The sequence below is a fragment of the Pongo pygmaeus genome, chromosome X, assembly GCF_028885625.2.
Source record: "Pongo pygmaeus isolate AG05252 chromosome X, NHGRI_mPonPyg2-v2.0_pri, whole genome shotgun sequence".
Classification (NCBI taxonomy): domain Eukaryota; kingdom Metazoa; phylum Chordata; class Mammalia; order Primates; family Hominidae; genus Pongo; species Pongo pygmaeus.
Genome location: NC_072396.2, coordinates 18,707,875 through 18,734,234, shown reverse-complemented (window position 1 = coordinate 18,734,234; position 26,360 = coordinate 18,707,875). Strand labels below are relative to the sequence as shown.

Genomic DNA, 26,360 nt, shown 5'->3' with positions numbered 1-26,360 from the left:
GGGTTCAGGTCGTCTCAGGGGCTCAAGATGTCCCTGAGACGTGAGGTGATCCTGAGGCTCATGGCGTCTCCGTGGCTCTTGGTGGCTCAGGGTTGGGGTGACTTGGGCTTGTGCCGAGAGTGCGTCCAGAGGCTGGGTCTGGTTGCCCTCCGGCCCGCGGTTCTTTCCGGAGCCTCGAGTGGTTGGGAAACAATCTAGGCGGTCGTGACGCCGGGCCCCGGCGATACAGATCTATGCGGCCGCACTTTTTCTTGAATTTATTGATTTTCCCTGGTGGGCAGCCGCGGAACACAGCCCTGTTCAGCGTTTTGGCATAGCAGCTGGGGCGCAGCCTCAAATTCCGGGTGTTCTGAGGGGGGTGCTTTGGGTGGTACCCGCCGCCTCTCCCGGGGTGCCCTCTTGGGTTACATTTTGAGATTTTGCAGCTTATTAGATACTTGATGCTGACTTTCTGGGACGAGCTGATCCTTTTTCAGCTGTTCTCTTTTTGGTGAGGCGGGGTATGGGGGGGCGAGGAATGAGGAATGACTCAGACTTTCACAGAGGTTTTTTGTTGTTGTTTTTTGTTTTTGTTTTTGGTTTTGCTTGGTTTTGTTTTGTTTTGTTTTGTTTTCAGACAGAGTCTCGCTCTGTTGCCCAGGCGGGAGTGCAGTGGCGCCATGTCGGCTCACTGCAGCCTCCGCTTCCTGGGTTCAAGGGGTCCTCTCACCTCAGCCTCCTGAGGAGCGGAGACTACAGGCGTGCACCACCACGCCTGGCTAATTTTTGTATTTTTTGTTGAGACGGGATTTCGTCATGTTGCCCACACTGGTCTCGAACTCCTGGGCTCAGGCAATGCTCCCGCCTCAGTCTCCCAAGGTGCTAGGATTACTGGCGTGAACCACCGCACTGGGTGAGAGCTTTGAGTCTAAAGAATTGACAAACTCCCGAGTTGATTTCCTGTCAGACGTTTTGCGGTTGAGACATGGAGTCTGAGGCTTTGATGGTAACCGCGTTTGATTTAGAGACAGACTGTGCAGCTTCGCTGTTTTATTGTAAGTACGTAAATGAGGAGGAAGAGAAACACGTAGGGTGTTGGGAACAGAGGCGGAAGTTGGGAGATCCTGCGAAATCGGAGTCCCTTTGCAGCGGGGGAGGCTGTCGAGGCGTGTGAGGGCCCGGCCCCCTTGCCGCGTGGTTGTTAACAGGAAGGCCCTGATTTGGCTGGTGGCAGATCGCGTGCCTCCCGGCTCTCCCCGAGTGCGGCAAACTGGCTTCAGGTTGACTAAAAGCGATTTTTCGAGCAGCTTTGCTGCGCCGTGTTTTCTAAAGCGAGGCGTGGGCTGGGTGCCTTTTTGAGCCTCACTTGTCCGGCCTGCGGCAAGTGCTGGGCGATGGGATACGGTTCTGGCGGCAAAGGAAGGGCTGCCTTTGAGAGACCCGCAGGAAGATTTAGAAAGTGATTGTTCTTAAAACAAACGGAGCAGTCTGGCTGTTGTAATTGGCCCCGTTTTGCTGTGTGTTCCTCAAAATGGTCCCGGCGTGAAAAGTTCTGAAAACAATGAGTTTTCAGAACTCATTGTGAGCTGTGCCTCATCTGATGAGTTGATGGCAATTGAAAGCCTTGCGCCTTGGTAGTATAATGTTCAAACAGTTTCTTGTTTTTGTTTGTTTGTTTTTTTGTTTTTTTGAGGCGGAGTCTCACTCTGTCGCCCAGGCTGGAGTGCAATGGCGCGATCTCGGCTCACTGCAACCTCCAGCTCCCAGGTTCAAGCGATTCTCTGGCCTTAGCCTCCCGAGTAGCTGGGACTACAGGCGCACGCCACCACGCCCTGCTGATTTCTGTATTGGTAGAGACAGGGTTTCACTGTGTTGGCCAGGCTGGTCTCGAACTCGTGACCTCAAGTGATCCGCCCGCCTCGGCATCCCAAAGTGTGGGGATTACGGGTGAGAGCCACCATGCCCGGCCATCTTCAAACAATTTCTAAGTGTTAAAATGTCTTTTAAAATTTAATTGGGAAAGTTATGTGTATACCTAAAAGAACTGATTGGACTTTTACATATTTACTGAGAAACCTTAGTGGCGTTGTCAATAGCTTTACTAGCTCTAGTTTGAAAGATCTGTTGATATACAAAAGCTTGCCTTAAAAATACACTTTCAGTTGCCTTGGTTATTTTCTTCTGATGACAGAATCTAAAGTTCATTGTACAGAATCGACAGAAAAGTCTAATGATAATAAATTTGCTATTCAGTGATAGCCACCTAGATAACGATTGGTATGTTACCTTTGGCTCTCAAAGTTAGGATTATACTGTGTTTTTCTGTTTTGAATCCTTTTCTCCCCTTTAACTTTATTTAACTTTATTTCACAAGCATATCTAGTATTAGTACACTTTCTTTGGGAACATGCTTCTTCTTCTTCTTGTTCTTTCTTTCTTTTTTGTTTGAGACAGGGTCTTGTTTTGTCACCCAGGCTGGAGTGCAGTGGCGGGATCCTGGCTCACTGCAACCTCAGCCTCCCGGGTGCAAGCCATCCCATCTCAGCCTCCCGAGTAGCTGAGACTACAGGCGCATGCCACCACTCCCGGCTAATTTTTGTATTATTATTATTATTATTATTTTTCTTGGTAGAGACAGGATTTTGCCATGTTGCCCAGGTTGGTCTCGAACTTCTGAGCTCAAGCGATCTGCCCCACTTGGCCTCCCAAAGTTCTGGGATTACAGGCATTCGCTACCGCGCCCTGCCTGAGAACACACTTCTTATTGGCAATATACCATTCCAGCTCAGGGAAATACCATAATTTATTTAAGCTTTTGTTTATTTAATACTTTGGTTTAGATAATTAGGTGGTTTCTAATGTTCTATTTTTTTTCCATGAAGACTATTAAGTAGACTTCAGAGTGACTCTTAAAAAAGCCCCACTTATTATGGGCGAGAAAACAGAGGCAAAAGAGTCAATTTATCTGGCCCAACAGTCATACCTCTGGATAATTACAGAGCCTGCATTGGAACCTTCATTCTGTGGTTCCTAATTTAGTACCATTTTCAAATCATCACATGCCCCTCACACTAGCTAATTATTTTATTCTCCTGCATTAGTCTATTTGAAATAAATAGAATAAATCCAAATTATGATGTAGTTTAAATGTGGTCTGTGAGTGAATACTTCAAGCTTAAATGTGTTCTTTTTCAGGCCAGCTTTAAGAAATAAAGCTTATTTTGATCTTAGACATTTTGCATAATGTGTTTTCGTATTCATTAAAATGGTTTACCGAGTTGATATTTCACATCTGGTATATTTGTCGTTACCTATTTCACATTTTGTGAGATTCAGTTTTAATTCATTTCATAACAACATTTACTTTTGCACTTTATTTCTGCATCATCAGTCATCATAGACATTAATATTAGTTTTTAGAGAACAAATTTAGATCTTCATGGTCACCACAAGTATGTCTACTTAACACCAGTTGCATCATTTAAGTTAAAAGCATATCATTGAACACTGTGGCATGGGCCAGCTGGCCACATTTCTTAAATGAGAAGAAATTTATTGCTCTACGAAATTGGAAGTACTAGAGATAGTAGTCTATGTGTGTGTATGCATACATACATATATACATACTTCAAAACTTCCTACTATTGGTTCATTAACTAACTTGTAATGATTACAGATATAAAAATATGTAATACAAATTTTCAGCTAAAATATGTTTTTTAAACAATCTATAACTTTATAAGGTAGCTTCCTCAAGAAACTTTATTTAATGTGATATTGAATCTAATCTTTCTCTTTGCTTATTCTTAGATTTTGTTATTGTAACTGTCGACGACAGTGATGATAACAATGGTTGCAGTATTGAGATGGTGGAAGTTTCTGAAACAGCAGATAGTTCCACTAATGACATAGCAGATGATTCCACTTATGTCACAGCAGATAATCCCACTGATGACGCAGCCACACCAAATTTTCCAGGCAGCAATGATGACCATCACCGTCCACTCCAAATGTCATATGGTAATTTTGTTAAATTTCATCCTTGGCAAAATTTTGCTCTCTGGTCCCCATTTCCAGTAAATTGCTTAAATATTCCTGTAACCTTTACAGTAATTAGTTATGACCAGAGGGCTTAGCTTCGTGGTAATACCACAATGTTTACTTCTGCTTGCATTTTCCCTTCACTTAAGCTTTGCCACGTTTCCTTTGTTCTGTGTGAGACAGTCTCAGGAAACATTGGGGAGAATATATTCTCTGTCTTTGAACAATTATTTATATCTGGCAACTATAATTATAACAATTTGGTGGCAATGCAAAAGTGAAAAGCTAAAACTGAACTTCTAGGAATAACAGCTTGAGTCAGCAGTCCGTGGAGCAGGTGGCATGATTATCTATGTAGAAAGTCTCAAAGAATCAACAAAAATCTCCTGGAAGTCATAAGTGATTATAGCAAGGTTGCAGGAAACAGGTTAATATACAAAAGTTAATCACTTTACTACATGCCAACAATAAACAATTGGAATTTGAAATTTACATTGGCATCCAAGACCCCATGGAAAGTGGAGTCCTGCAACCAGAACTGCTGTAGCCACTGGTCCTTTGAATGGCTCTCTAGGAAATGTGAGACCATCCACATCCTCACTTGTACAGAGAGCCATGAGACGTTAACTCCTTGGAATATTTCTTCCTTAGCTATATGACAATTTGTTCTTTGCCCTTTGCTTAGAGAATTGGATTTTCTTCTCTTTAAAACATGGAAATATTATTGCCTATGTTGGAGACTGGCAAATTTTTTCTGTAAGGGGCCAGATAGTAAATATTTTAGGCTTTGCAGGCCATAAGGTCTCTGCTTTAAGTATTTAACTCTGCCTTTATAGCATGAAAGCAGCTGATATGTAAACAGATGGCTGTGGCTGTGTTTCAATAAAACTTTATGGTCATTGAAATTTGAATTTCCTATAATTTTTCCATTTCATGAAATATTCTCCCCCCATTTACAAATGTAAAAAAAGTCCATAACATCTTAGCTTATGAGCTATACAAGAACAGGTGGCAAAGTGGATTTGGTCCACAGGTTGTGGTTTGCTGATCCCTGATCTGATACCAAAAAAGTCATTTGATACCACTTATCTGTTTTGGTTTTAAAACTATATGCAGGGCTAGCAGGATACTTCTTTAATGTGTTATAGAACATCTGATATCATAGAGACAGAAAGTAGAATAGAGGTTACCAGGGACTGAGGTGAGGGGGAGTTATTGTGTAATGGGTACAGAGTGTATGTTGGGGATGATAGAAATATTTTGGGTATAGATAGTGATGATAGTTATACAACTATCTGAATATATTTAATGCCACTGAATTGTATACTTACAAATGATTAAAATGATAAATGTTTGCCTTTCAATGTATACACATCATTATATCAAAATAGTGAAAAATTAGAAGCCATATAAATGTCCCACAGTGGAAAACAGATAACAGAACCTCTGGACATCCATAAAATGGAATATTATGCAGGCATTTAAAAATATTTTTAAAATTATAAATGACACACAAAATTCCTTAAAAATACATGAGTAAGATAAATAAATGTATTTAAAGGTTACAATATTTATTGCTGATGGATTGCTTTCTCTTTTTATTCAGATTCTGAATTATTTATAATGAGCTGAATTTTTTAGGTGAACTTTTTTTTTCTTTTTTTTTTTTTTTTTGAGACGGAGTCTCTCTGTGTCGCCCAGGTTGGAGTGCAGTGGTGTGATCTTGGCTTACTGCAATCTCTGCCTCCCGGGCTCAAGCGACTCTCCTGCCTCAGCTTCCTGAGTAGCTGCCACCACCACGCCCGGCTAATTTTTGTATTTTTAATAGAGAGGGGAGTTCACGTTGTTGGCCAGGCTGGTCTTGAACTCCTGGCCTCAAGTGATCTGCCTGCCTCAGCCCCCCAAAGTGCTGGGATTACAGGCATGAGCTACCATGCCCAGCCATAGGTGAACTTTTTATGGAAGTCTATGACATACAAAATATGCACACATCATAAATATACAGCTTAAATAAATTTCAAACTAATAGATGCATATAACCAGCACCCATCCCAAGAAATATAAGGTTATGAGCTCCCTAGAATCCTATCTACCCACTTTCAGTCACTACTCTTCTTTGTAAGGTAACCACTATCCTGACTTCTCCCACCATAGATTACTTTTTTCTGTTTTTGAGTTTTACACCAATTGAATCATATGCTATACTCTCTTTTATATCTCGCATTTTTTTCAGAGACAGGGTCCCACTGTGCTGCCCATGCTGTACTTGAACTCTGGGGCTCAATTGATTCTCCTGGCTCAGCTCCTGTGTAGCTGGAACTATAGGCACGTGCCACCACACCCGGCTTGTGTCTGGCTTTTTTACTTCTTGCTATGTGCTGCAATAGTTGGTTTATTCTCATTGCTGTATAGTTCCTTTGTTTGAATACATCAGAATTTAATTACTTATAGCTTGCATTATAGTCAGAAAAAACTCAAAACAGCTTAAAAAATAAAATTTGGTTGAAGTTACAGCTCAGTTTGGAGGTATCTTATTGTATCTTTTATTTTCTTCTTCTTCTTATTATTTTTGAGTCAGGGTCTCGCTCTGTCACCCAGGCTGGAGTGCAGTGGCATGATCACAGCTCACTGCAGCCTCAACCTCTTGGGCTCAAGCAATTCTCCCACCTCAGCCTTCCCAGTAGCTGGGATGACAGGCGCATGCCACCATGCCCAGCTATTTTATTTTTATTTTTATTTTTAGTAGAGACGATATCTTGCTATGTTGCCTAGGCTGGTCTCCAACTCTTGAGCTCAAGTGATCTTCCTGCCTCAGCCTCCTAAAATGTTGAGATTACAGGTGTGAGCCACCGGGTCTAGCCTGGAGGTATTTTATAACTTGATATTTCTATATAACATTAGTCTGCATTTATCTAACTTGAGAGTTAGTTCTCCCATTTTCTTTATCCCCTTTTGATTTCTCTCTTTTGGGTCCTTGGTCATTAGGATCTCCACTATGGAATGAAAGGAAACAGGAAAGAGATGAAACTTGAATCCCTTAATTGTGCCTCTCATTACTGCCCTGGCTCAGGAAGGTTTAAGTGAAGTAGCTCTTTCATTAAAGTGTCACTCCCAGTAACTGTGATGCAGGCTTTTAAAGCAAATCTCTAGTACAAGATATAATCCAATACTGTTGCAGCCAATGTCTTCTTCTAGTTCCGTAGTTAGGTGACTCAGAGCCATAACCAGATCTTCCTAATTCCAGATTGTTTGGCTTACATTTCACATCCATTTATTTAGGATTAATGTAAAATTTAATAAGGCAATCCTAACTTGAAAGCTGAAACGGACCTTAGAGATCATCTCAACTGATGTTAACCTGGCAGATGAGGAGGTGGTGTCTCTAGTGGTCTTGCCAGCTCACATAGCAGTGGGGGCCCGATCTAGAATAGATTCCTGGCTTACATTTTGGACACAATGCCATCTCCTTAGTCAAGGGCCTTTTGGGGCTCCTTTACAAAAGCAGTTAGCCCTTGTGTTCTCTTGTTCATTTGTTTCCAGCATTTACTGTGTGGGCTTTAAGTTATTAAGCAGTCACTTCACAGTTTGTAATTGTGTTTGATTTGATTCTTATTCCTAGTCATAAGTAATATAGCGCTTCAGTTTTAAAATAGTTACTCTAAATTGGTCATGGAAGAATTCTTGTTTTGTCACTCTAAAATTCAACCCAAAGTCCAATTCAATTTGAGTTAGCATTCTGAGAGCATATCCGTATTAAGGTTATTAAGAGAGTAGTGTATGAAATAACTTTTTAATGCATTGCTTCACAGTAGCCCATGGTGACCAAACAGTTTCACAGATGAACCACCCAGTACATTTAAGAAGATACAGTTACAACTCAGAGGAAGTGGATTTGCCAAAAAGAGGAAGATTATGTACTCCAGAGGTAGATGTTATGGTTTGTTTATTAAAGTGAAAATCTCTCTTCGTTCTTTTCATTCTGCTGTATTTCTTTTTAAAAAATGGAGTTGAATTTCATGCAGTAAAATGCACAAATCAGTGAGTTTTGATAAATGTGTATACTTACACCCCGTGAAGATAATGAACATTTTGGCCGGGCGCAGTGGCTCATGCCTGTAATCCCAGCACTATGGGAGGCCAAGGCGGGTAGATCACCTGGCGTCAGGAGTTTGAGACCAGCCTGGCCAACGTGGTGAAACCCCATCTCTTCTAAAAATACAAAAAAATTAGCTGGGCGTGGTGGTGCATGCCTGCAATCCTAGCTACTCGGGAGGCTGAGGCAGGAGAATCGCTTGAACCCCGGAGGCGGAGGTTGCAGTGAGCCGAGATTGCGCCACTGCACTCCAGCCTGGGTGACAGAACAATACTCTGTCTCAAAAAAAAAAAAAAAAAAAAAAAAAAAAGACCGTAATAAACATTTTCATCACCCTAGAAAGTGACCTGGGACCTCTTCCCAGTAAGTCCCCATCTCCCTTAACTTTGGGGGAAATACATTTTGATTTTTTTTCCATCCTAGATGAGTTTTGCCTGTTCTAGAACTTCACATAAATAGAATTGTACAGTATGTACTGTTTTGGGTCATAGTCTTTTTTCCTGAGGAGAACGTTTTGGAGATTTGTTTCATAGTATTAATATTTCATTCCTGTTCATTGCTGAGTGGTATTCTGTCATATAAATACTCATAAGTTGCTTACCCATTTTTTTTTTTTTTTTCTGAGACGGAGTCTTGCTCTGTCATCCAGACTGGAGTGCAATGGCACGATTTCGGCCCACCGCAACCTCCACTTCCTGGGTTCAAGCGATTCTCCTACCTTAGCCTCCTGAGTAGTTGGAATTACAGGCGCCCGCCACCACATTCGGCTAATTTTTGTATTTTTAGTAGAGACGGTGTTTCGCCATGTTGGCCAGGCTGGTGTCAAACTGCTGACCTCAGGTGATCTGCCTGCCTCGGCTTCCCAAAGTCCTGGGATTACAGGCGTGAGCCACCGCACCCGGCCTGTCCATTCTTTTGATGGACATTTGGGTTGTTTGCAGTTTTGGGCTATTAGGAGTAAAGTGACAATGAACATGCTTATGGCAGTCTCTTTGTGAACCTATGTTTGCATTAAATTTGGGTAAATACCTGGGAGTGGAAGTATTAGGTAATGGGGTAGGTGAAAGTTTATGAGAAATTGCCAGTTTTTCTAAGTGGTCGTACTGTTTTACATTACCACTATGTTCTCCTGTGCTTTTTGATCTCTGAAGTTGAATAAAATAGATTATTAAACTATATATAATTTGGCTTAACAGAAAATGTATTTGTTTACTTACATAAGGATGTAGATATCAGTGCCACATAAGTAGTGTAGGCAATTCTTAACTTCTATCAGCCTCAATATTTTCATTTTTGGGGATAATGCTAATTATCTGCCCAGTGTCATGGTTTTGTACATAATTATCTGAAAGCACTTTGGAAAGCATGAAGCACTATACAAGGGTAAGATGGTAATATTTTGTTTACAATTATTAATATCTATTATAATTTGATATAATTTTGCCATCTAATAAGTTTGTAATCCTGGGCTAATTCGGTTAATTTTTTATCATGTATTTTGAAACAAAGAAGTAGGTAACTACTTGGTATGTGTATATTAAAATTATTCTTATGGCCCACAATTCATCTTTAGAATAATTATACAGAAACATAATTTACTGTTATTTATTGTCTGTTTACTTATTTATACCCTGCCTTACTCCAAAAATATTTTAAGATGATTTACAGATTAATTTACCAAGAAAAATAGATGGTTAAGTGTTTCCTGTCTTGTCCACAGAGTGTCACTGTTGGTTTATTTGAAAATCAAAAGCCATTTAACATTTGGTTCTTTGTTCATGGTTAGAAATACTTGCTTTTAAAGCAGTTCTGGTGCTAGAAGACTCGTTTATCTACCACGAAGTATATAAATGGTTAAGCTTGATGAAAATGGTGTCTTAAGTGTAGTTGGGTTAATGAGAACACAATTCTGCAAATATATCTTTTCCTGTAGTTGTAGGATTTGCAATGGGCAAAGGTCCTTTGATATCACAAATAGGCCTTAGGTGCTTCTTGAAAGTGAAATGGAAGTTCTGAACTTTTCTTTCTTTCATATTTTCTTTTGGTTTATTAATAAATTTTCCTTAGACAATAACATGAATACTTGATTGTGAAGAAGGTGGAAGTATCATTAATGAGTGTATACCAGACTTTGAATCTTTATATAATATTAAATGCTCATTGCCAAATATATTCCAAGAAAGCAATTTGGATTCTTTTTCAGTCTTCATATATACTATAGAATTACTCTGAACTCAGGCTTAAGGAAATATCTCTCTCTCCTGAATCTGTATGCTTCTTTTCATTAGACAATGAGCTCTGAAGCATTTTGTTTCCTTCTTTTCCTTATCTAGTAGGAAATTCACAGCATTTTTGTACCCAGTTTCATTAGCTTTTCTAATTTTTAAAATAATTATAGATTTACAGAAGAGTTGCAAAAATATTTCAGAGAATTCTCATATATATGCTTCACACGGCTTCCCTTAATGTTAACTTACCTGTATAACTTAAAATTATGGTAATTGTAATAATCACAGCACAGTTATCAGAACCAGGAAATGAACATTGGTGTAGTACTATTAGCTAAACTGTGGTCCTTGTTTGAATTTGCCATTCCTACCAAATCCCATGTCCTTTTTCTGTTCCAGGATAAAATCTAGTATCCCACATTGAATTTAGTTGTGTCTCCTTAGCCTCTTCTAGTCTGTGACAGCTCCTCATTCTTTCCTTGTCTTTCATGACTTTGACACTATTGATGACTACTGGTCAGTTATTTTATAAAATGTCTCGTTCTTTGTGTGTCTGATACTTTCTCTTGAATAGATCGAGATTATGCATTTTTGGCAAGAGTAACACATGAGTGATGTTATCCCCTCATTGAATCATATTGGGGGATACGTGGTGTTGATATTTTTTTTATTGGTGATGTTAACATTGATCACTTGGTTAACATGATGTTTTCCAGATTTTTCCACAGTAAAGTTACTGTTATTTTTCCCCATTGCCCACGATAAAGATTTTGGGTGGCAGGGGATTTTGAGACTCTGCTAATATCCTGTTTCTCTTCAACTCACCGAGATAAATTAGTATCCATGCATGGATTTTACCTGCAGCAGCCATTATTGTGGTGTGTGCCTTATGTTGATTCTCTGTTTCCCTCATTCCTTCTGGATTTATTAATTGGAATGCATTTGCAAGGGAGAGCTGTCCTTTATCTCCTACTTATTTATTTATTCAATTATGTATATTCATATTAATATGGACTCATGGACATTTATTGCATTATATGAGTTATAATCCAGTATTGTAATTATTTCTTCATTGATCAGATTTTCCAGCTTTGGCTATTGGGAGCTCCTGCCGTTGATTCCCATGGCCTTTTGACTTTCCCCCACCTTTTTTGTATACTCACTTGTCTTCTGACATCACAAGACAGTCTAGGCTCATCTGTACTTTCCCTGTCTTAGCTCTGAAATTCAACTGTTCTCTAAGGAGCCCTGGTTCCTTTAGTTGGAGACTGGTATTTAGAAACCAAGATCTGGACACTAGGTGAGTTCATTGCTCCTCTAGTGTCATTGATCCTAGGCCTTCTCAGTGGACAGAACTAGGAAATAAATGTAGGTATCCTAATCCATGCATACACATACATCTATATTTCGATCTCGCTATATATTAAAACTATATGTTCATACCGATATTCAGTAGCTTTTCTTAAACCTAGGTTCTTATATAATAACTTCTTTGCCTACCTCCTTTATTAATCAGCTCTTTTATTCTCATATTCTCTTTTTCTTGGCTTTATAAGACTTCTGAAATCCTCTGGAACATAGGGGAGAAACAAAAAGAATTTAAAAATATAAATATTTAAACTGTTCTTTTTATAGTGCTTACTTTGGCTCCTAGTGATATTAGACATTGACTACTTATTTTATATATGTATGTATCTGAGATGGAGTCTCGCTCTGTCGCCCAGGCTGGAGTGCAGCGGCGCAATCTCGGCTCACTGCAACCTCCGACTCCTGGGTTCAAGTGATTCTCCTGCCTCAGCCTCGCGAGTAGCTGGGACTACAGGCGCGTGCCACCACGCCCGGCTAATTTTTTGTATTTTTAGTAGAGACGAGGTTTCGCCGTGTTAGCCAGGATGATCTCAGTCTTCTGACCTTGTGATCCACCCGCCCCGGCCTCCCAAAGTGCTGGGATTATATGTGTGAGCCACTGCACCTGGCCTATTTTTTATAATGTTAATAGAACAATGAAGTTTCTTGTGATGAAAATGATAGAAACCATCTTTCTGTATTCCAACACTGTTGTAAAGTATGAAGTTCTGTCTCTCAAATGTAGTTTTCTGAAATACTGAGCTAAAAAAATTTTTTAAATCACATTTAATGCCATTGTACTATTTTTTTTTTTTTTTTTTCTGAGACAGAATTTCGCTCTTACTGCCCAGGCTGGAGTGCAGTGGTGTGATCTCGGCTCACTGCAACCTCTGCCTCCCGGGCTTAAATGATTCTCCTGCCTCAGCCTCCCGAGTAGCTGGGATTACAGGCGTGCGCCACCACACCTGGCTACTTTTTGTATTTTTAGTAGAGACAGGGTTTCACCATGTTGGCCAGGCTGGCCTCGAACTCCTGACCTCAGGTGATCTGCCCACCTCGGCCTCCCAAAGTGCTGGGCTTACAGGCGTGAGCCACTGTGCCTGGCCGCCATTGTACTATTAATAGAAATTTTGCTGTGTCAAGTTCTGTATGATTATCATCTCATTGTGATACATTTTTCAAAAAATTTCTAGTTAGAACAGTATCCCAAGGTGAAAAATTTGAAGTAAAAATAATTTCTATAGCCCCCCCTTTTTTTTTCACAAAAAAAGCCCATAACTGATCAAATGTAGTTAAGCCTCTTTCATCTAGATTGTTTCACATTTAATTTCTCCAAAATAATCCTTAAAGGAAATTGGCTGATATGGATGAAATTTAGTATGTGCTTGAATGTGTATCAAGATGTCTCAATGGAAACAAACTGGCAGCCCATCAAGGTTTTGTAAAGAACCATACCTTAGGTGGTTTTGAGGGGGTGTTATAAGAATCACCATGTTGGTAAAGATGTGATTTCTGGGGATTTTGTGAGTTCTAAGCCAGAGGTAATGAAGGTTTATTAAAAAAATGTTTCTTACCGTATATAATGTTTCTTGAATGGAATGAACTAAAGTATTTTGGAAAGTAAAATTGTTTGGGCGTTTATCATGATCATGGGGGAGAACAGAAGCAGAGTGCTTCCAGGGGACACATGCAGTCTTGGGGGGAAGTGCGTGCAGAGGCGAGCTGGGAAGGGAGGGAGCAGGTTCTCCCTAGCCTGCCTTCCCCTGCACTGCTAGGCCAGGGTCCCCCTCGGCAAGCCTGCACACTGGGGTGGGAGGCAGCATCTGTGGGGGGAGGTGCCTAGGGCCATGGTCAGCCTGAAATGGCCCCAATGGCTCCTCTCCATTGCTCCTAAGGGGCTGGCTTTTTCCTTCCCTGCCCGTTCTGGATCACAGGGGTGGCGCTGCAGCTTGCCTTGTTCTTTCATACCAGTTCCCTCTTGAGTCCACTTCCGTCCTGCTTAGCTGGGAGCAGAGGAGGACGCCCTCGGTTGGCAGTCCCCGGCCTACCTCAGCCCCCTAGTCCTGCCTCTTCACTCCTGGAGACAGTGGAGCGCCTGGGGCAGTCCTCTCCTCCGACTCCTCATATCTGTGCCCACAGCCAACCAACTGCCCCCATCCCCGCCCTTCTTCTGACCCCTTCCCGACTATTCTAGTGGCCAGGGCTGACATCCTTGCTTCTTTCTGCATCTAGTCCCCTCCCCGAACTCAGAGCTGCCCCCCATCAGGCATCCCTCTCTGTCTCCTCTGGCTCTAGCTCCTGACCCTCCTTCCCCTCTACGTGTTCTCCCACAGCTTGGAGAAGCCACTTCTCTTGCCTCCCATCCCTCGTTTGCTGTCATCCTCACTCTTTCCTTCCCATGACAGCCTCGCTCCTGGAATGTCACTGATACTCGCTGTCTCCACATCTGGCTTCCTGTTTTTCTCTGGGTATTTTTGAACCTGCTGTTTCTTCTACCCTGTAAACCCTTCCATGCATCCTCACCTGGTGAGCACCTTCTCATGTTTTAATTCTCACCTCAGACCTCACCTCCTCTGAAAAGCTCTCCATGACTGCCAGCCTGGGTTAGGCCCACTCTTCTGTGCATGCTTAGCCTCCTGTTCCTGCCTGTGTCATGGCGCTGGTAATAACAACAGTAACATGAAGAGACCACTGAGCACTGTTGGACTGGGCGTAGTGTAGTGTTGTTACTGTTAGTATTAACCTAATACTATGGCAAGGTTCTTGTCCTCAAGAGAACCCTGAGAGAGATTTTCATCCCGATTCCCTACATGAGGACATTGAAGCACAGAGAGGTTAAGTAACTTGCTCAGGGTCACACAGCCAATAAGTGGCTGGACTCTAGTATTTGACGCCAACCATGTTCCCCTAGAGCCTGCATTGTTTACCTCAGTGTCATAGCCCAGTGGTTCTCACTGGGAGCATCAGAATCACCTGGAGGGCTTGTGAAAACATAGACCACTGCTCCCACTCTCAGAGTTTCTGACTCCAGAGGTCTGGGGTACAGCCTGAAATTTGGCATTTCTAATTTCTTGCAGGTGATGTTGATACTGCCAGTCTGTGGACCACTTTGCAAACCACTGTTCCAGGCTGCCAGTGGAATCCTCTCTTTGTCTATTGGAATCCTCTCTTTACTTGTTTCTCTCCCAGCTGAGATGGCAGTTCCTCTAGGACAGGAGCTTTTTTTTTGTTGTTGTTTGTTTTGTTTTTTTTTGAGACAGGGTCTCATTCCGTTGCCCAGGCTGGAGTGCAGTGGCGCAATCATGGCTCATTGTAGCCTCAACTTCTCAGGCTCAGGTGATTCTCCCACCTCAGGCTCCCAAGTATCTGGGACTACAGGTGCATGCCACCATGCCTGGCTACATTTTTGTATTTTTTTTTTCTAGACACGGAGTTTTTGTTGTTGTTGTTGTTTTTTGTTAGAGATGGAATTCTGCTGTATTGCTCAGGCTGGTCTCGAACTTCTGAGCTCAAGTGATCCGCCTGCCTTGGCCTCCCAAAGTGCTGGGATTACAGGCGTGAGCCACTGTGCCTGGCTACGAGCTTTTATTCAGTCCATGTTTCCAACACATAGCAAAGTAGTTCTGCCAGGTGGAAGGCCGTCAATAAAGGTTTAGTTGAGTGAATGAATGAGGAAATGTTTCTGGCCCTTTGTTTAAGTGTATTTTTTTTTTTTTTTTTTTTGCCCAAAGTTTCTGTGTATTTCAAGAAGAATTCTCAGATTTTTATCAGTCATATATGCTTGATTGGCACGTAGGGGATGTGTACTCAATGGTTTTGTAAGATTAGTTGTTGACTGCATGATTTTAAAATGTTTGAAGCCAAAAGTCACATCTGTTATATTTGGCTCAATGTTCTTTCTGGAGTGGAACACTCACTGTCTGTATATAATATAGACTTCATATTTGTACATATATGAACATATATGTTACGTATGAACATTATAAAGTGAGTCTTTGGCCTTTTAGCAGATTTGAGGATTTCTTTCCTAAAATAGCACCTTCCTTGATGTGCAGTGTCTTCATCATCAATGTGCTGGTGTAGAGGCATTGTGGCACTTTCATTTGCTGGCATTAGAGCATCCTCAGTGCCTGCACGGGGTAGAGCAGCAGAGGGGATGTTGGGGCTCCTGAGCTCAGCCTCCTGGCTCTGTGTCACCTATAGCCAGGCCTCGAATAGGAGCAAGACATTTCTGATGGCTTGAGAACTTTTGTTGTGTCTAGCAGTTAACATTTGACTTAATGGCATTTTCACATGTTATTTTTCTTTTGAAATATGAGCTACTATTTTTTAAATATAATAGAATTTAGAAGATCTTATTGAAAATACCACTACGCAGGTTGACCATCTTTGTGGAGCTGTTTCAGAAGTGCAATGTTCTTGGGAGCAACCACCTTTGGTAAAACATGTGTTACAAAAACATTTTTACAACTTTGATAAACCTCTAGCTCCTAAAGACACAAATCAGTTAGAATTGATAGAGAACTAGTAACTCTGACATTAGCAAGGCTTTTCTCTACTTACTTTTATAGCAGATGGGGGACTAAAATTCCCTTGGAAGAATGCTGAAGCTTAGGTCTGACAGATTACAACACTGAGTATTTTTATGTTAGTAATTATCATGTATAAAATGTAGGGTTGAAGAAGAATAAAAATCATATAATCAAAGTACAGCATTTATCCTTAACAATGGAAAATGATGTTGCAAGGAAAGTACATAGGAATGCTTGTTTTTTTTTAATCAACTTTTTAAGCCTCATTTTAAGTTACAGTTGATTTATACTGGGTTGGTGTCATTTTAGAGGTCATCTGGATTTACACAAAAAAGTTTGATTGTATGTCTCATGGAGAAATTGAAGTCTAGGAACCGAAGAAAATAACTTTACTCATTCTGTTCTCTTACCCTGGATAGGTACAGTCTAGCATATCAGTGCCAGCGGAAAGGCAGGAAACCCATGCCTGGGCCAGCCCTGCTGTAACATCTCTTGAGTCAGCAGCATGTTGTGAACTGCAGGAAGCAGACCTCAGTGAGAGTTTATCATATCCCAGAATTGTCTCCTCAAGTTCATTACAGCAGTGTGTCGCACAAGGTGGCTCATTTCCTTGCTTCGGTATGCCATGGAACTTTATCAGTGGAGGTGCTGAAAGTACCAATGCTGTCATCTCATTTGCCAACGCTACTACAGCAGTACCTATGGCAGGTCTGTCACGAGGAGAACCCAGTCTGGCAAACAACCCTGGTATGGTGAATTACTCTGCTCTACCAGAAAATGAAAACGTGGGCCCAGGTAGAACCTTGTCATCTTTCTGCTTCCATCCTAATTTGGGTGAGTTTGAAATGACACATATTACAGGTAGCATTTTTCAATCTAGATTTTAAAACACCCTTCATGCAAATTAGTGTTAGTTATTTTTTAAATTAAAAGTTTTATCTTGAAGCCATTATAGATTCATATGTAGTTGTAAGAAATAATACAGAGAGATACCCTTTCCCCAATTTTCCCCAGTGGTAACATCTCATAAGACTGTAGTTTGTATTCATTTGTGTGTCTGACTTTTGGCTTTTTTTTCAAACAATTTTATCAGATGAGAAAGTTTGTATGTTCCTATCATAGTCAAGATACAGAACGGTTCTATCACCAGAAAGTTTGCTTGTATTGCCTTTCTATAACCAAACCCATCCTCCTTTTCCTTCCCCCACTTACCTATTCCTAACCTTTGGCAAGTGTGATCGCTTCTCCATCTCTATAATTTTGTCACTTCAGTATTGTTATATAATTGGATGCATATAGTATGTAACCTTTTGGTACTGGCTTTTTTTTACTCAACATAATCCCCTGGAGACTCAACCAAGTTGTGTGTTTCAGTAGTTCCTTTATTGCCAAGTACTATTCCATGGTATAGGTGTGCCATGGTTTAACCATTCATCTACTGAAGGAAATTATTTTTCCAGTTTTTGACTATTAGTAGTAAGGCTGCTATGAAAATTCGTATACAAGTTTTTGTGTAAATGAAAGTTTTCATTTCTCTGACATGATTACCCAAGAGTGCAACTGCTGGTTATATATTAATTGCATGTTTAGGTTTTTTTTTTTTAAAAAACAAACCTTTATTGAGATATTAATGTCTTGGTCTGTTTGTGTTACTATAACAAAATACCATAGACTGGGTCATTGAAAAAGAACAGAAATGTAGTTTCTCACAGCTCTGGAGGCTGGGAAGTTCAAGAGCAAGGTGCCAGCCAGTTTGTGTGGTGAGGGCTGCATCCTCTGCAAGAGAGGAGCACTGTGTCCTCACGTGGCAGAAGGTAGAAGGACAAGATTTCAAAATGCCGTGTGAAGCCTCTTTTATAAGGGCCTCCATCCCATTCATGAGGGAGGAGCCCTCATAGCTTAATCATCTTAAAGGTCCCATTTCTTAATACGATCACATTGGCAACACCTGAATTTTGGAAAGGATACCTTCAAACCATAGTAATTGATAAGTAAAAAACTGCACGTATTTATTATACCCAATGTGATGAGTTTGGACATATGCATGTTTAGTTTTATGAGAAACTGCCTAACTATTTTCCAGGGGTGCTGTACCATCTGACATTCTTGCCAGCTATATATGGGTGATCTACTTTCTCTAAATGCATATTTCTGCTCTTTCTTTTGTTCTTTCTTCCTGATGCTCCAAGATTCCTTCTTTCATCATTTTCTTTTTTTGATTGAAGAGTTTTCTTTAACCTTTCTTTAAGGGTAAGTCTGCTGGGGACAAATTCTTTTTGTTTTCCTTTGTGTGTGAATGTCTGTTTCTCTTTCTTTCTTGAAGGATAATTTTGCTTGGTATAGAATTTGTGGGTGAAGTTCTTGTATTACAGCTCTTGAAAACTTTTTATTTATAGAAATGCCAGAAAGACCAGCAAACAGCAGTAAAAACAGCACTGAGACAGCAAATTACCCAACTTTAGTGGGAAATTACAATGGCCAAAATACTGCCTCTTTATCTGTCTTCATCCCTCCCTATTTTGGTGAGTTTGAAATGATACATAATGCTGGGCGTGGTGGCTCACACTTGTAATCCCAGCACTTTGGGAGGCTGAGGCGGGTGGATCACCTGACATCAGAAGTTTGAGACCAGCCTGACCAACATGATGAAACCCCGTCTCTACTAAAAATACAAAAAATTAGCTGGGTGTGGTGGCGGGCACCTGTAATCCCAGCTACTCAGGAGGCCGAGGCAGGAGAATCACTTGAACCCGGAGGCAGAGGTTGCAGTGAGCTGAGATCGTGCCACTTAACTCCAACCTGGGCAACAAGAGCAAAACTCCATCTCAAAATAAATAAATACATAAATACATAAAAAAGAAATGATACATATTGCAAATAGCATTATTTAATCTTGATTCACCAGTTTTTTGTTTTGTTTTTTTTTTGAGATGGAGTTTTGCTCTTGTTGCCCAGGCTGGAGTACAATGGTGCGATCTCGGCTCACTGCAACCTCCGCCTCCCGGGTTCAAGTGATTCTCCTACCTCAGCCTCCCAAGTAGCTGGGATTATAGGCATGCACCACCACGCCTGGCTAATTTTTTTGTATTTTTAGTAGAGACGAGGTTTCTCCATGTTGGTCAGGCTGGTCTCCAACTCTCAACCTCAGGTGATCTGTCCGCCTCTGCCTCCCAAAGTGCTGGGATTACAGGCTTGAGCCACCGCGCCTGGCCTGATTCACCAGTATTTTTAATGTCAGCTAGTGTGACTCTTTTCAAACTAAACTTTTTAGTTTGAGATAATTTTAGATTCACACAGTTGTAAGAAATAATGCAGAGACCTGTTTATGCTTTAGCCATTTCCCCCAAAGGATAACATCTTTAAAACTATAGTAAAATATCACATCCAAGGTATTGGCATTGATACACTCCACAGATCTTACTGAGATGTTCCTAGGTTTACTTGTAATTAATTTGTGTGTGTGTATTTAGTTCTTTGCAGTGTTATCACAAGTAGTTTTAATGTCTACCTCCAGTGAAGACATAGAACATTTCTATCACTGCAATGATGCCTCATCTTGCCCTTTGATAATCACATTCACTTTCCTCATGTCATCTTTTCCTTCCAACCTGCCCCATCCCTAACACCTGGTAACTACTGATCTGTTCTCAGTTTATAATTTTGTCACTTCAAGAATGTTATATTAAGGGAATGTTACAGTATGTAATTTTGGGGGATTGGTGTTTTTCACTCAGTATAGTTATCTGAAAACTCACCCAGCTTGTTGCATGTATCAAGAGTTCCTTCCTTTCTTTTCTTTTTTTTTTTGTTTTTGAGACAGAGTCTCACTCTGTTGCCCAGGCTGGAGTGCAGTGGCGTGATCTTGGCTTACTGCAACTTCTGCCTCCCGGGTTCAAGCAATTCTCATGCCTCAGCCTCCTGAATAGCTAGGATTACAAGTGTGTGCCACCACACCTAGCTAATTTTTGTATTTTTGGTAGAGACAGGGTTTCACCATGTTGGCCAGGCTGGTCTCGAACTCCTGACCTCAGGTGGCCCGCCTGCCACAGCCTCCCCACAGGCATGAGCCACCACACTCAGCCTACCCTCCTTTTTGTTTTTGATTTATATTTCATAGTATGGCTATGCCACAGTTTGTTTAGCCATTCACCCATTGAAAAGGCATCAAATTGTTTTTTTTCCAGTTTTTGGATATTAGGAGTGAAGCTGCTATGAACAGTCATGAACAGGTTTTTCTGTAAATATAAGTTTTCATTTCTCTGGCATGAATGCCAAGAGTGTAATTGGTGAGCCTTATGGTACTAGCATGTTTAGTTTTATAAGAAACTGCCAAATAGTTTTCCAGAGAGTCTGTATTATCTTCCATTTCCACCAGCAATGCGTGAGTGATCCAGTTTCTCCACATTCATATTTCTGTTATTTCCATTGTTCTTCCTTCTGGATGCTCTATATTTTCTTTTTTCATCAATTCCTTTCTGTTTGAATACTTTTCTTCAGCCTGTCTTTCAGGTTTCTTTAGTGTTCCTGCATGTGAAAATGTCTTTATTTTCCTTACGTTCTTCAAGGATAGTTTTGCTGGGCATAGAATTTGTGGCTGAGAGTTTATTTTCCATCAATATCCTGAATGCAAGTCAGTGGTAGCTCTTTAAAAACAAAAAAAACTAGGCTTTTTATTTTGAGATAATTTTGAATTCACATGTAGTTGTAAGAAATTGTACAGAGATCCCATTTATACTTTACCCATTTTCCTCAATGATAGCATCTTAAAGAACTATATCCTGCATCCAGGATATTGGCATTGATTAAATCCACATCTCTGTGTGTGTATTTAGTTCTATGAAATTTAATCATGAGTCAGTTTACATGTCCACTATTAGTTACAATACAGAACATTTCCATCATCACTACAAAGATCCTTCATATTGTTCTTTTAAAACCACAGCCACCTCCCCCAATCTCCCTTGCCTCTCATCTTGCCCTGTCTTAACTACTGATAGTCAGCAATCTCACTTTGTTTGCCAGAATTTCATTATTTGAGTATTGTTACTTAAATGCAACTAAATGCTGTGTAACCTTTTGAGCATGGCTTTTTTTCACTAAACATAATTTTCTCGAGATTCATACCAATTGTTGTATGCATCAATGGTTCCTCCATTTTTATTGTTGAGCACTATTCCATAGTAGGGATGTATAACTGTTTATCTGTTTATTCATTGAATGACATCTGGGGTGTTTTCTATTTTTGGCCAATACAAGTAAGGCTCTATGAACATTTATGTACTGGTTTTTATGTAAACAAGTTTGCATGCAATTTTGGGTCATATGGTACTCCATGTTTAGTTTTGTAAGAAAATGCTAAAAAAATTTTTTTTAGAGGGGCTGTATCTTTTTTTTTAAAGACATTTATTCAGCATCATGATCAGACTATTACATTTAGCAATCAACAACATGGATGCAAAAAAATAAAATCTACATTAAAACTCTTTGTTGGAATGTTTTACACTTTCCACAGAACAGAAATTAAAATAACCTGTTATACAATTAATCACAAATACAGCCCTCGAATTTTTTGCCCATACACATGAGTATTTGTCTAAAACATGTGTTCTTTGTAGCACCTAGGCCCTGCCACCATTGTGCTTGGCTCAGTTCACAAATCTGTTGTAACCTGTAGCTTCCCTGTCACTTCTCTGGCTCTCCTCCCCAGCTAAGCTTTGTTTCCTAATTAAAATCTTCTGCCACTGCCATAGCTACTGGTGCTACTGGAACCACCATAGCCACCTTGGTTTCATGGTTTGGCAAAGTATTGGCCTCCACCACCATAGGGGCCAGAGCTTCTGCCTCCAACGTTTCCTCCCTTCATGGGTCCAAAATTTGAAAACTGATTGTTGCAATTGCCAAAATCATTGTAGCTTCCACCACCTCCAAAATTGCTTCCATCATTACCAAATCCATTATAGCCATCCCCACTGTCACCATATCCACTACCACCACAGCTGCCACCAAAACCACCACGACCACTGAAGTTTCCTCCACGACCAAAGTTGTCATTCCCACTGTAAACCACCTCCACGACCACCACCAAAGTTTCCAGAACCACTTTGACCTCTTTGGCTGGATGAAGCACTAAGCCATCTCTTGCTTTGACAGGGCTTTCCTAACTTCACAGTTGTGGCTATTCACAGTATGGTATTTCTGAATGACAGTCTTATCCACGGAGTCATGGTCATCAAAGGTTACAAAGGCAAAGCCCCTTTTCTTGCCACTGCCTCGATCAGTCATGATTTCAATCACTTCAATTTTTTCATACTGTTCAAAATAATCTCTTAGGTGATGTTCTTCAGTGTCTTCTTTAATGCCACCAACAAATATCTTTTTCACAGTTAAGTGGGCACCTGGTCTTTGAGAATCTTCTTTTGAGACAACTCTCTTTGGTTCCACAACTCTTCCATCCACCTTGTGTGGCCTTGCATTCATGGCTGCGTCCACCTCCTCCACAGTGGCATATGTGACAAACCCAAAGCCCCTGGAGTGCTTGGTGTTTGGATCTCTCATGACCACAGAGTCTGTCAGCGTTCCCCGTTGCTCAGAATGGCTCCTCCGGCCCTCATTGGTTATTTCAAAGCTCAACCCTCCAATGAAGAGCTTCCTCAGTTGTTTGGGCTCTTTAGGAGACTCTGACTTAGGCATGAAGGCAGGGAGAAGAGAGACTTTAACAATGCTTCTTCAGCAGAGTCCACGGGCAGAAAGGCGGGGCTGTATCATTTTATCTTCTCACCAGTAACATCTGAGTGACCCAATTTCTCTGCATGCATATTTCTGCTCTTTCTGTTCCTTCTTTCTTCCTGATGCCCAAGATCAATTTTTTCATCATATCCCTTCTGCATAAAGATTTTCCTTTAGCCTTTCTTTAAGGGCAAGTCTATGAGGGATAAGTAATCCTAGTTTTCCTTCATGTGAGAATGTCCTTATTGCCTGTTCATTACTTGTATTAGTTTGTTTTCACACTGCTGATAAAGATATACCCAAAACTGAGAACAAAAAGAGGTTTGATTGGACTTACAGTTCCACATGGCTGGGGAGGCCTCAGAATCATGGCAGGAGGTGAAAAGCACTTCTTACATGGTAGTGGCAAGAGAAAAATGAGGAAGAAGCAAAAGCAGAAACCCCTGATAAACCCATCAGATCTCATGAGAGTTATTCACTATCACAAGAATAGCATGGGAAAGACTGGCCCCCATGATTCAGTTACCTCCCCCTAGGTCCCTCCCACAACATGCGGGAATTCTGGGAGATACAATTCAAGTTGAGATTTGGGTGGGGACACAGCCAAACCATATCATTACTCAAGGAGAATTTCACTATGTATAAATTCGTGGTTGAGAGTTCTTAAGCACTTGAAAAATGTTCTTTCTGTGGATATGCCGGGAATTGCAGAAACCAGGCTGGAAAACAACCCTCAGACAATGAATTGCCCAATTTCTTTGGGAAATGGCAGCAGCCCATGTTCTTCCTCTTCATCTGCCGGCCTCACACCTGATTTTGGTGAGTTTCAGATGCTGTATTACAAGTGACACTATTGAATCTGGATCGATCAACATCCTTAATGCAAGCTAGTAGTAGCTCATTTTTAAAATTAAACTTTTATTTTTATTTTTTTTTGAGACGGAGTCTCACTCTGTCACCTAGGCTGGAGTGCAGTGGTGTGGTCTCGGCTCACTGCAGTCTCCGCCTCCTGGGTTCAAGAGATTCTCCTGCCTCAGCCTCCCAAGTAGCTGGAACTACAGGGAATGCCACCATGCCTGGCTAATTTTTATATTTTTAGTAGAGGTGGGTTTTCACCATGTTGGCCAGGCTGGGCTTGAACGCCTGACCTTAGGTGATCCACCCTTCTTGGCCTCCCAAAGTGCTGGGATTATAGGCGTGAGCCACTGTGCCCAGCCATTTTTATTTTGAAATAATTTTAGATTCACATGTATTTGTAAGAAATAATAGAAATGATCCCCTTTATGCTTTACCCTTTTCTCCCAGCAATACCATCTTACAAAACTATAGTAAATTAACACAACCAGGATATTGACATTGATAAAATACACAGATATAACTGAGATATCCCCAGTTTTACTTATAATAATCTGTGGGTGTATCTGTATTTCTTTCTGTGCAAATTTCTTCCACGAATAGGTTTGATTCTCACCACCACAGTCAAGACATAGAACATTTCCATCACCACCAGGCTGCCTCATCTTTGATAACCACCCCCACCTCTCTCAGGTCACCCTTTTCTTCCCCATTGACTGTTCCCTAACCCCTGACAAACACTGGCCTCTATAATTTTGTCACTTTAAGAGTGTAATATAAAGGGAATCTTATGGCATGTAGGTTTTTTTTTTTTTTCAGTCAGTATGATTCCCTAAAGACTTATACAGGTTGTTGTGTGTATCAGTTGTTCCTCTTTTTTTTCTGATAATCTTCCATGGTTTGGATGTACAATCGTTGTTTTTAACCATTTACCAATTGAAGGCCATTATTTCCCCCCTCCCACTCTTTGGTATTAGGACTAAACTTCTCTGAGCATTCCTATACTGGTTTTTGGATAAATATAAGTTTTCATTTCTCTGTCATGAATGTCAAGAGCACAATTGCTGGGTCTTATGGTACTAGCATGTTTAGTTTTATAAGAAACTGCCAAACATTTTTCCAGAAAGGCTTTACATGTATGGGTGATCCAGTTTCTCCATATTTATATTTCTTATCTTTCTTTTTTCTCTTCTTTCCTTTTTTTTTTTTTTTTAAATTGAGACAGTCTCGCTCTGTCATCCAGGCTGGAGTGCAGTGGTATGATCTGGGCTTACTGCAACCTCCACCTCCCAGGTTCAAGCAGTTCTCTTGCCTCAGCCTCCCAAGTAGCTGGGATTACAGGCACCCACCACCACACCTGGCGAATTTTTGTATTTTTAGTAGAAACGGGGTTTCGCCATGTTGGCTAGACTGGTCTTGAACTCCTGACCTCAGGGGCTCCGCCCACCTTGGCCTCCCAAATTGTTGGGATTACAGGTGGAGCCATTGCTCCCAGTCTATATTTCTGGTCTTTCTATCAGTCTTTCTTCCTTCCTGATGCTCCAGGATTTCTTTCATCATACCCTTTCTGTTTTAACATTTCCTTCCCTCCCTCCCTCCCTCCCTCCCTCCCTCCCTCCTTCCCTTCCTTCCTTCCTTCCTTCCTTCCTTCCTTCCTTCCTTCCTTCCTTCCTTCCTTCCTTCCTTCCTTCCTTCCTCTTTCTCTTTCGTTCTTTCTTTTGTCTCACTCTGTCATCCAGGCTGGAGTGCAGTGGTGCAGTCATGGCTCACTGCAGCCTCCATCTCCCGTGCTCAGGTGACCCTCCCTCAGCCTCCTGACTCAGCTAGGACTACAGGTACTTGCTATCACTCCTGGCTAATTTTTAAATTTTTTTTGTAGAGGTGGGGTCTCATGTTGTCCAGGCTGGTCTCGAACTTCTGAGCTCAGGCAATCCACTTGTCTCCGCCTCCCAAAGTATTGGGATTGTAGGCATGAGCCACTGCACCGGGCCTGGAGATTTTCCTTTAACCTTTTATATGGATAAGTCAGCTAGGGACAGATTTTTTTAGTTTTCTTTTGTTCGAGAAATGTCTTTACCGTTTTTCCAGAAGGATAGTTTTACCTCATGTAGAATTTATGATTGAGCATTCTTTTTTTTTCCAATAGCTGAGAAAATTATACTTATTGAAATGCCAGGAACAACAGAAACCAACGTGGAAAATAACTCTCAGACAGTGTATTACCCAGCTTTATCGGGAAATACGAGTGCCCCAAATCCAGCCTCTTCAAATCTTCCCATCACTTCTAATTTTGGTGAGTTTGAAATAATGGATATCACAAGCAGCCCTCTCATCTAGATTCATCAACTTTCTTAATATTAATTCTTAGTGATAGCTTTTTACAAATTAAACTTTTCATATTGAGGTAGTTCAGAAATCATACGCAGGTATAAGAAATAAGACAGAAAAATCCTGACTACCCTTTACCTAATTTCTCCCAATAATTATATTTAGCAAAAATACAACAAATATTACAACCAGCATATTCACATTTATACAAGCCACAGATCTTATAGAGAT

The 26,360-nt window shown here is 40.8% G+C and overlaps 1 protein-coding gene and 1 pseudogene across 8 annotated transcripts in view; one reads left to right on the top strand and one right to left on the bottom strand.

Annotated features, from left to right (window-relative positions):
* Positions 1-26,360, top strand: part of BEND2 (BEN domain containing 2) — a 60,834-nt gene that overhangs the window by 352 nt on the left and 34,122 nt on the right. For 5 of the 8 annotated variants that reach the window (XM_054471544.1, XM_054471542.1, XM_054471540.1 and 2 more), the window contains exons 2-5: positions 3,790-3,999; positions 7,830-7,945; positions 16,640-17,054; positions 25,948-26,094. In XM_054471544.1, the coding sequence (XP_054327519.1) occupies positions 3,790-3,999; positions 7,830-7,945; positions 16,640-17,054; positions 25,948-26,094 (888 nt within the window). Of the gene's footprint in view, positions 1-3,789; positions 4,000-7,829; positions 7,946-16,639; positions 17,055-18,616; positions 18,743-25,947; positions 26,095-26,360 lie in introns of all 8 variants that reach the window. The other 3 variants (XM_054471537.1, XM_054471539.1, XM_054471543.1) reach the window with 2 other exon arrangements.
* On the bottom strand, positions 21,832-22,910 carry LOC129024458 (heterogeneous nuclear ribonucleoprotein A1-like; annotated as a pseudogene).